The sequence below is a fragment of the Cucurbita maxima genome, unplaced genomic scaffold (genome assembly GCF_002738345.1).
Source record: "Cucurbita maxima cultivar Rimu unplaced genomic scaffold, Cmax_1.0 Cma_Scf00013, whole genome shotgun sequence".
Classification (NCBI taxonomy): Eukaryota; Viridiplantae; Streptophyta; class Magnoliopsida; order Cucurbitales; family Cucurbitaceae; genus Cucurbita; species Cucurbita maxima.
In genome coordinates this window covers 3,446,871-3,457,735 of record NW_019272029.1, presented here as the reverse complement: position 1 = coordinate 3,457,735, position 10,865 = coordinate 3,446,871, and the positions used below count along the sequence as shown (strand labels likewise).

Here is a 10,865-nt window from a genome sequence, read left to right as displayed (position 1 = left end):
ATTTTATTATTAAAATATTTAAACAAAGTGACAATAAAACTTATCATTTAAATATTTTAAAATTAATTGAGAAAAATAGTTCAAGACAAACCTGAAAAACTAGTACTATTTACTTTTTTTTTTTTATTATTGTTGTAATTTTATATAATTTAAATTAATTATTTTATTTAAATAAAGTTCAAAATCATAATAAAAAATTAAATTAATTCACGAGTTTAAATGGTTAGGGTTTTTAAAGGTGGCATCCAAAAATTCCTTCGCCACTAGTCAAGCGACTCTTCAACAGAAAGTTCATCGTTTCTCAGAAGATTTATTTTCCCCAAATCCAGTTTTTCTCGAGCCCTAGCATCTTTCATCAGGCTCCCCATCAAATCCCACCGCATTTGGAGGATCTCCGATCATGGGAAACACCGAGAAATTGTTGAATCAGATCATGGAATTGAAATTTACTTCGAAGTCGCTGCAACGCCAAGCCAGGAAGTGCGAGAAGGAAGAGAAAGCTGAGAAGCTCAAGATCAAGAAGGCTATGGAGAAAGGAAATGTTGATGGAGCCCGAATTTACGCGGAGAACGCGATCCGTAAACGAACAGAACAGATGAACTATCTCCGCCTGTCCTCGAGGCTTGATGCTGTTGTGGCTCGGCTCGACACACAGGCCAAGATGTCCACGATTAACAAGTCCATGGCGTCGATCGTAAAATCCTTGGAATCTTCTTTGGCGACTGGAAATTTGCAGAAGATGTCCGAAAATATGGACCAATTTGAGAAGCAGTTTGTGAATATGGAGGTTCAGGCCGAGTTTATGGAAAATGCAATGGCCGGATCTACGTCGCTCTCGACTCCGGAAGGAGAAGTCAACAGCTTGATGCAGCAGGTCGCGGATGATTACGGTCTGGAAGTCTCCGTCGGGCTACCGCAACCGGCTTCACATTCAGTGCCAACGAAGGAGACCGAGAAAGTTGACGAGGACGACTTAACGAGGCGCCTTGCAGAGCTCAAGGCCAGAGGTTAATAGAAAGACATGACATCTTATTGCTGTGTGATGTATGTGAAATTTACGCATTTAGAAATTATGAGTTACTGGGCTTGCTATGAATAATCGATCTATGTTACTATTATGTCTATATTCCAGTAAACACACTTTCAGTGGTGATTTCTTGTCTGTGCATTTTCTTTATGTTCTCCGAGTATTTGATCATGGGGTTAGATTGAATTTTCCTTGAAGACTTGCAGTGATGGTGGGTGCATATATTCCCCATCTGTAACTGTGGGATTCCATGATTGTATCTATTTTTCCACCAGCATCCAAGAAATTGTTCCTCGGAGCTCGAGGGAATCGGCTGGTCTGCAGGCATTGTAAGTGAATGTCATATGACACAACTTAAATTGCTTTGATGTTTGTTTGCTTCTGCCTGTTGAGTGAAACCTTAAAATGTTGCCCCGTAGTCAATATTGTTTCCACATTATACTAGAAATAAACGAATTTGAAGATATATGACTTGTGAGTTCATTTGTTATGTATATATTGAGATTCTCTGCCTTGATTTTGTAGTTGTAAATTAGCAATTATCTTTTTTACATATGCTTAACTACTTGTAAATAGTTAGCTGCAAGTTGGTGCTATATTCAATTTCTATTTTGCTTAGTTATATGTCTTCTCAACCTTCTACAAGTACACAGCCCTTGTGCATATATTTGAAGTGAATAGATTCATCTCTTAACTTCATCTGGTCAAATGTGGTATCAGAGTGATTTCGATCTTCGTCTGATTGCTGAAGGTTATATTGATTGTGATGTTCATGGCGTCACCCACCAGAGATTCTAGTGTGAACGTAGAGTGAATACTTACGAGTCCTAGACATTTTCCCCATTCACGCATCATATGCTTTTTTTTCTGTTGAATATTTCTGCCATAGAAGTTTCTTCCAATTTGTATCACATTCTACCACTCTAGCAAACCCAGGGTTGGTGCTTGTTTTCTGAATTGGTTCTTGTTCAAGTTAGAGATGTGTTGGTCTTGATAAACCCAATACCTTCCATCAACAAAGCTTTTTGCTCTTTTATCTCCAGAGCACTAGACAAAACTGAATACAGTGTCAATGGAAGGGATTAAGGGACAAATGCTGTTCAGAGGAAGGTAAGGTAGAGTGGCTTCCTTTTCCTGTGTCTACATTCTTCTTAATAAGAAAACAACTTTTCAATGAGAATAAGAACAAAAGATTACACGGGCATCTAGAAAAATCAAGCCCACAAAAGGGAATACCAGTAAAGAAAACACCTCCAGTTGTGTAGAATAATGCCTTCCGAGCAATTACAAAAAGACATTCGTCAATGAAGTCCGAAAGGAAAAATAAAATCTAGCAAGGGAGACGATATCACTTAGATCCCTTTCCAAGCCTAGAAACTACCGTTTTCCTGTGGTTTCATTTGATACATGGTTGCTTAATGCTTGTAACCTCCATGAATGTCTGTTGTTGGATACAAACAGAAGCAGAAGGTTGTCTATGATTTTCTTAAGCTAATACCTACATCATTATTGAACCATTACATGCTTCATCCTATGGTGATTGTGGTCAAAAGTTGACGCAGAAGTAGAGTGAACATCTTCTGCTGCTGCTGTGCGCTTTTGGATATCTTTTTTAATTTGCTATAATCTGATAAGACTTTTGCTTGAACTGCAAATTATTCAACATATGATAGTCATTAAAGTGGTTATATCGTAGCAGCTATCATTTTTCATATCCTGTTTTTATTTGTCTTGTAACTCTGTGTTATAGATTGTCTACTTGAGTTCAGGACTCCATGCCTAATATAATTTGCCTGTTTTCGAATCACTAACTAGGTCGTGGTTCATCAACCGGGCTCGTTTGCGTTGGCAAGCATTCTATGCTCGGCCTAGCACTGACATCTACATATAGTGAGAATCCATATAAAATTGTTCTTGAATAGGAAGAACTTGAAAACATATTTGTTCTTCCACATTGAAAACAGATCGTTGCAACTGGATATGCCAGCCACAAGGCAAGCAGAGAGTTCCCAACAAGTTGAAACGGGAATGCTAATAGAAACCAAGTATATCAAGGTAGAAAGTTTAGCGTTTAAACCCTAAATTTAAAATTTTCAAATTCTAATGAATTCATTTTTCAAATTTATCTTTCAAAATTTTGTGTAATAGATTGATTAATTTTTAAAAATTTTGTATACAAATTTTAAGAACTAAATTTGTAATTTAACCTAACTTTTATTTTTTATATATATTTTTCTTTTAATATATGCTTCGATTATCAAATAAATAAAGTGACTATTATCATTGACAAATATATTCATAGAAAACTAATCCTAATTAGTTTTTAGTCATTGCGGAGTTATTGAATTTTAAATATGTTACTCATTATTTATTGTAGTTCTTGTATTTAAGTTTACATCAAAGATTAAATCATTTACTTATTTTTTTAACGTAGTTTAAAGATACTAATAATCATTTTAAAAGCCAATTATTAATATACCGACGCAATAAATTCTAAATTCTAAACCTAATTAGTTGGGAATAAAAAAAAAATGCGAGCTTTGCAGAAGATATCTATATTTAAAAAAAAAAAAAAATGCAATATTAAAGTTTTAAAACTTAGGATTGGATTATTAGAGATTCTTCAAATTTTAATTTCCATTTAAACTTATAAAGGCTTTTTTTTAAAACCACAAAATTTAGCCATAAATCACCGTATTTAAATGTATAATTACAATTATATTACAAATGCATATGAGCTTCTAGGCTTTAGCGAGAAAAGGAAAGGATATACCTATACGTACGCTAAAACCTGCTCCATTGGCAGCTCTGTAGCTCACTGACGGCACCGTAAAGCTCGACGCCAACTCCGGCTGCCGGAATGGCTTCCATTTCTAGTCACGGATTCAGACACCTCTCCACCACAAGGTGCTCGTTTCAGTTCCACTTTCACAAGCTCCGAACCTCAACTTCACTTGCTGCCTCACCTTCATCCACTATTTCACACGATGATTCTGAACGAGCCGAGCTGCACGAACCTCCGACTTCCAATGGATTCAGCAAACAATCCCAGCCGTATTTTCCCAAACGCGGCCAAACCTTGGAATTGGTTTGCGAATCGTTGGCATTTAAGGGAAAGGGTCTCTGTAAGGCTGCTGATACTGGATTTGTTGTCATGTGTGACCGAGTTCTTCCCGGTGAGCGATTTGTTGGGCGAGTTACTCGAAGAAAAGGGAACTACGCCGAGGTCAGTTTCGTTTCTTTCTTCTGGGTAGAAGGAGGTGGAGGATTAATTTGAGTGATGAATTCTTGTTTCTCTGCTTGAATTTATATTGTGATAGCGAGATTAAGAAAATTGACTCCCGGAAGATGAATATGTAGACTGAAGATGCATTTTCGCAGGGTTAAGTACTAAACAATTTTGGTGCACAATTGATTAAATGTTAGATTAGCACCTGTTCTTAAACTTCATTCACGTCCAAAAGACGAATTCCATGCTGGTGCCATAGTCATCTTGATCCTAGATGGATGTCTCGTGCAATCTCTGAATTGCCAATAGTGTAGTTCTTTGGTTCACCAGGACCTGTTCAAGTATATAGTTCCCTGTTTAAATTCCCCAATTCTATTGGGAAAAGAGTGAAATCGTACTTCATGTAGCAAGATCGGTAATCCGACTAATAATAGAAGCGATATGAGAATAAAAGGGGAGAGAACATCAAACGAGGGTCATCTCATTTATCTTTTGTAAACTCTGTAGTTCCATCATGAAGATGACACAAGTTAGAGGAGTATAATGCAGTAGCTTTGAGATGTCTTTATTAGTATTATTTTATCATTTGTTGCTGTATCTGCAGGCGACTAAGCTAGAGACATTGTCTCCTCATTGGGACTTGGTTGATGCCCCTTGTGAGTATGCTTCTTACTGTGGAGGATGTAAAACGCAAAATCTATCATATGAAGCTCAAGTTAGATCTAAGGAACAGCAAGTTCACGAGTTGTTGACTCATGTAGGAAAATTTTCTATGAAAGAACTTGAATCTCATAGTGTCCTGAAGGCTATTGTACCTTGCGAAATCCAGTTTCACTACAGGAACAAGGTTAGTGAGCAAGTTGTGGTTCATTTGGTTGCTTTCCTTCATTGTGATTGTATCTGAGGGATTTTATTTTATTTCTTAAATGTAGGAAACAATATAACTTCATTGATAAAATGAAATTACAAACTATCCAATGGATTACAAAAAAATCCCCAATTGGTCGTGAGTGAAGATAAACTATAGTTACAAAAGGGGGAGCTCATTTGACACCAACTAAATGATAAAAAGAAAATAGATGTAACAAAAGATTGGGTATCTTGTTCCTTATCTGAGAACATGCAGGAGTTACTCTCCAGCTAGCTAAGAAACACATACACTTTAGTTTGGCTAATGTCCATGTTTGACACACGTCGGATACTCAGACACTCCAACACTTATTGGACACGTATCAAATAATTGTTAGTGCAATGGTTGTGTTATACGCTAGTTGTGCAAAGTAAAAATAGGTAACATTTATTAAACATGCATCAAACACTTGTTAAGTATGCTAAATAGACACATATATATAACAAAAAGTATAAAATTTGAGAGAAAAATGTATCAAACTATTTTTTTTAAGCATATAAATGCATATACTGGTTGACTTTGAATTTCCTTATTGTATAAAAATGATATATATTTAAATAAATGTATTTTTAATAAACTCGTTGTTGCCATGTCTGTCCTAGATTTAAAAAAATGACATATCATTGAGTAGGTATCATTCATATCCATGCTTCTTAACCAACCTATTAGACCATAAAAATTGATGCGTTTCCCTTTTCAGCTTGTGGCGAGTGTTTAGACATGTGTGGCTTAATTCCCATTTAAAAACTTTACCTTCTTGTGGTGTTTTCCTTTCCATATGGATATATAGAGATATTTGTTGTTTGAATCATCCCAGAAGATAAGGAGATAGAAAGAGATTTTGTAGACAACACCCCGTTCTTCTCTAAATTCCAGCACAAACTATCAGGCGAATCAGTGAGATTGATTTGAGGGTATTTTATTATTTACCTGTGTATAGCTTCGATGTGGAGCCTGATTGAATGGAGATTATACCATTTCCCAATTTTCTGAGATCTTTATAGTCTTCTTCACAACCACGTTAGGATTCTGCCACCAATGTCAGAAGTCAAGCTCTTTGTCACAGAATGATGTACCAAATATTATTAGTAGCCAAATATGAGCAACTTTAGCTATTTAAATCTTTGCCATCAATGTCAGAAGTAAGATCTTTGTCACAGAATGATGTACCAAATATTATTAGTAGCTAAAGATGACTACATTAGCTATTTAATCTTTACTCTACTGCCCTACTAGATGAAATAACGGCATATGAGGCTGCATTTATTGTCTTCTATATCAATTCTAATGATTTACATATCTTCTACCTGAAGTTCTGTAGTCCATGTTGATCTATTTGTTTAGTGTCCACCACGTCAATGGTCGATCAAAAAAAAAAAAAAATGATTAAGGAACTTTGGGTTTTTCTTCCATATTTCTGCAGATGGAATTCTCGTTTGGTTCTAAAAGATGGCTACCGAAGGAGGTATTCATAGAAAAACAGGAAGGCGATGAGATCAATGCTCTGGGACTACATGCTCCCGGATTTTTTGATAAGGTTCTAAACATTGACAAATGTTTATTGCAAAGTGGACCTGCCAATCAGGTATTCATCATCAAGTACACTGGATGATCTATATACCGGTTGTGGGATTTATTAACAAACACATTTCTCATGGTGCAAACGAATGGATACATGAAATGAGAAGTAATTTGATTCATGTTACCCAAAAAAAAAAAAAAAAAGAAGGGTACATGGATATTCATTCTATCCGTAAGTTGCTATTATTTGATTTCAGTGTTCTCATGATGCATACTCCGCTTTACAAATGACTGAGAAATTCTTGTTCACAGTAAAAAAAAAATCTAGGATTTTAATTTTAAAACACTTATTATGATTGATTAGTTGATTCTGCTTTGTGAAAAGCTGAGGCAAGAGCCGCGGGCTTTCTTCTCTCCACATCTGTGCCAATATTATGAATGGAGGCAAGGAATATGCATTGGTCATATGATCTGTCTTTTCAGTCTTCTTTCTATTATTTCCAACTAGAGAGTCTAGGGAGAATGGATGTTTGGGTTTGGGCTCTTAATGCGGTTGAGGGGTTCTCTTATCGTTTGTTCTTCCTCATCCTTTGTTCCCCTTCTTCCAATAAGGGGCCCTACTTTTCTCATCTTTTTAGGAGGTTAAAATCCCTAAGAAAGTGAAGTTTTTGTTTGGCAAGTTATACCTTAGATTTTCTTTTGCAATGATGTGCCTTTGTAGATAATAGGAGGATCTTGTGCAACTCTTGAGGGGTTGTCAGTTTGTTTTTTTTTCTCTTTGGAATTGATGTTTACATTGTTTGGGGTTGCAGAGGTGCATAATAGGGACTGTCACTTTATGATGGAGATCCTAATGAATTCTCCTTTTCAAGATAGAGAGAATCTTGTGGGAAGCATGGTTTAAGAGGAATAGTAGAGTTTTTAGAGGGGTGGAAAATTCTTTGGAGGAGATGTGGGAAGTTTTGAGGTTTAATGAATCTTTATAGGTGTTCATTAAATCGGATTTTTTATTAGCTTGTCTCATTTATTTGATTGGAGTCCTTTCTTGTACGTTTGTGGGTTTGCCTTTTGTATGCCTTTTATGTTCTTTCATTTTTCTCAATAAAAGCTTAGTTTCTTACAAAAAGAAAAGGAGTTTTACAATACATCAAAATGTAGATTATTCAAATGATTCTTAAATTAAATCTTTACTTTTGTACATTTTAGACTAATTTTTTTCCTAGAGCCATGTCCAAAAGAAGAAAAAGATCAATTAATTCTTAGCAGATGAATCTGTGTCCATGCTTAGCAAAGTTCTTCAACTAAATTAGCTGAAACTTCCACGCTATCAAGTTCACTTTGTATTCTTTAACAATTTTGAACTTTTCTTTTGTTGTTTGTAAGAATGTCTGAACTGGTGCAAATTGTGGCTTCAGATTAGATTGGCACGTGGAAATTACTTTACCGCTTCTTCATGAACTTGCTTTTCCCAAATAGGTTCTTGCATCCATACAAGAATGTTGGAGGGATCCTCTACTGGGTTTGTCTCCTTATGATGTGCATTCTCACAAAGGATTCTTAAAGCATTTAATGCTGCGGACGGGAAGGTATTGAGACTTGTATAAGAAAAATATATATCCTTTTATTCTGTCTTCTAAACTTGCTAGGTCTCGTACATGCTTGCATTTGTAGCATATCAAACATGTCGTTAACGTGAGAAAAGTTTATCTTGCTAAGATTCCGAGCAAGAATGCCATTATGTATCTGTGCCTATAGGCTATCGTTGAAGATTGCAATTTGCAGAGAAAGAAGTAGAAGCTGTATGAATACTGGTAGAATCGTTGGCAATGACATATTTGCAGTTTGTTTTTGTTTTTGTTTTGTGGTCGGACATTTTCTCTAGAAAAAAAATTGCCTTTTTGTATTCAATCCTTTTTCTCAATTAGAACCGATTCCTTCATCAAGGGAAAAAAATGGTTAAAGAAAGAATCGCAAGATATGCTACAAATCGCTTTTAGGTTAACACTTCGGCATCTTTTATCATACCTGTGATGAACAAAGTTGTTTTTGTCCTAGTCAATTCTTGAATCCTAAGATATTTAATTTCTTCCGGAGAAAATTAATGAATTTCTAAATTTAATTTCCTCTTAAATTTAACTGCTTAAGCAAATTGTCTGCCAGGGATGTAAAGACTGGTTTGCCTGAACTTATGGTTAACTTTGTGACCTCATCCTACAAGCCTGAGCTGCTGATGCCCCTAGTTGAGAAAATTTCGGATATTCCTGAAGTGGTTAGTTTTTAAATACATTACTGCAATTCTTCTCAGACGTGACCATGTGATATTCCTCTTCAGAAGCTAGTCTGATTCATGTATTCTATTTTACTTTGTTGGCATAGTTCGGCTGTTCCAAAAGTATCTTAAGATTTTTTTGATGATGATTCCCTATAGGTTGGCCTGTGGTACATAATCGTAGGTTGTTTCTATGGGTAATTTACTTTCTAGTGGCCTCGTTTCTTTTCTTCTCTCTTTTTTTTTTTTTTTTCTTTTAATACAACAAAGGTAGGTTATCAGGATTTGAACTTCCAACCTCAAGGAAAGGAGTACATGTCAATTACTGCTGAGTTAGGCTCAATTTGCCTCTCTAGTGGCCTTACTAACTTCACTTAGGTTGTGAATTATTTTGCTTCTATCTTTGATATCACTATCTACTTTACGAGGCCAGAATTTGTGGCATAATAAGTTGTAGAAAAGATTTATATTATTGTTACCGATGTTGTTAGAAGCCACGTAGCATAAAAAATTTCCAGCTACATGAAATTATGGCGCTCAACTACCCTTCTGAATTGTTGGCAAATTTTATTTCTTACGCACTGGCTAGTTGCTTCATTTTTTCTCACCTGTTTCCAGCATCATATACTTAGATTTAGATTACCGATTTATGCAATGGTGGATTTGACAATGTAGGTTAGCGTTGTGAATAATATAAATTCCTCTGTTGGTAACACTTCTGTTGGAGAGGTGGAACATGTTTTATATGGGAAATCCACCATCACAGAGAACCTACGAGGTCTGACATTCCAAATATCAGCGAATTCTTTCTTTCAAACAAACACTTGTCAGGTATACAGAAATTTATGCCATCGACTAGCTCATCTTGAGTATGATGATCCTATCCAAGATACTGACCAAAATTTGTTTAGGCAGAGGTTTTGTATAGGCTGATTGAAGAGTGTGCTGGTCTTAAAGGAGATGGTTCAGAAATTGTTCTCGACTTGTTTTGTGGGACTGGTACTATTGGTCTTACACTTGCTAAAAGGTAATTTGTTTTGATTGATTCTTTTATGAGGACCTGTGTAATAATGGAGTGCTTTGCACCTCCTGCTTTCAGGGCTAGACATGTTTATGGCTATGAAGTGGTTGCTCAGGCCATCAAAGATGCTTGTTTGAATGCCAAACTGAATAGTATCTGTAATGCCACATTTGTTCAAGGGGATCTGAATAAAATTGACGAAAGTTTTGGCAACAATTTTCCCAAGCCCGATATCATCATTTCGGGTCAGACACTTCACTTTCCTTTACTTTGAAATGAATAGACACTCTGCTTTTGATCTTTCGTCTTTTCTGAACTGCAAGTCCACAAATGATGCAGATCCAAACCGTCCTGGTATGCACATGAAGTTGATTAAATTTCTTCTCAAGATCAAGGCACCTCGCATAGTTTATGTATCATGTAATCCAGCAACTTGTGCTCGCGATCTCGATTATCTCTGCCATGGTGTGGTATGTCCAAGCTTATTCCTACTAGTACTAGTTTAACAATTCTCCTCATACCCAGTCATTTGAGCTGTTGAGATATTCTGCGCAGGAGGAGAAAGGCATAAAAGGCTGTTATACACTGAAGAGCGTACAGCCAGTAGATATGTTCCCCCACACTCCTCATATTGAATGTGTCTGCCTACTAGAACTCACACCTGATTCCCAAATGGGATCATGATTTTTACTCAAATCCAAGCCTTCTCGTATCATGTATTCCTAGTTAATGAAGAGAGTGAATTCTAGAAACATGTACTCGGTATTTGTATTCAAATCTCATAGCAGAGCAAGAGGAAGTGGTTTATGAGCTTGTAGTTGCTACGGAATATATAACAAATAAGTCATTCGTTAAAGCAATCTGTATTATCTTGTATTCTTTATATTA

The 10,865-nt window shown here is 36.0% G+C and overlaps 2 protein-coding genes across 2 annotated transcripts; both read left to right on the top strand.

Moving 5' to 3' along the window:
• The first annotated feature begins 221 nt into the window (after window positions 1–221).
• On the top strand, window positions 222–1,162 carry LOC111488721 (ESCRT-related protein CHMP1B-like). Its single transcript, XM_023136634.1, has one exon. The coding sequence runs from the start codon at window positions 401–403 to the stop codon at window positions 1,010–1,012; it is 612 nt and encodes a 203-aa protein (XP_022992402.1). The 5' UTR covers window positions 222–400; the 3' UTR covers window positions 1,013–1,162.
• A 2,607-nt stretch (window positions 1,163–3,769) lies between these two features.
• On the top strand, window positions 3,770–10,858 carry LOC111488608 (uncharacterized RNA methyltransferase BT_0643). The gene is made up of 10 exons (XM_023136453.1): window positions 3,770–4,253; window positions 4,861–5,103; window positions 6,590–6,751; window positions 8,164–8,273; window positions 8,848–8,956; window positions 9,632–9,787; window positions 9,868–9,983; window positions 10,056–10,222; window positions 10,317–10,447; window positions 10,533–10,858. The coding sequence occupies exons 1-10, from the start codon at window positions 3,888–3,890 to the stop codon at window positions 10,659–10,661; spliced, it is 1,689 nt and encodes a 562-aa protein (XP_022992221.1). The 5' UTR covers window positions 3,770–3,887; the 3' UTR covers window positions 10,662–10,858.
• Window positions 10,859–10,865: the final 7 nt, after the last annotated feature.

Excerpts from the sequence above, each read along its gene's own strand:
- LOC111488721 (XM_023136634.1), top strand. The coding sequence starts at position 401 with ATGGGAAACACCGAGAAATTGTTGAATCAGATCATGGAATTGAAATTT.
- LOC111488608 (XM_023136453.1), top strand. The coding sequence starts at position 3,888 with ATGGCTTCCATTTCTAGTCACGGATTCAGACACCTCTCCACCACAAGG. Across the intron at positions 8,957-9,631 it reads TTTCGGATATTCCTGAAGTG|GTTAGCGTTGTGAATAATAT; the intron begins GTTAGTTTTTAA and ends TTGACAATGTAG. Across the intron at positions 10,448-10,532 it reads ATTATCTCTGCCATGGTGTG|GAGGAGAAAGGCATAAAAGG; the intron begins GTATGTCCAAGC and ends TATTCTGCGCAG.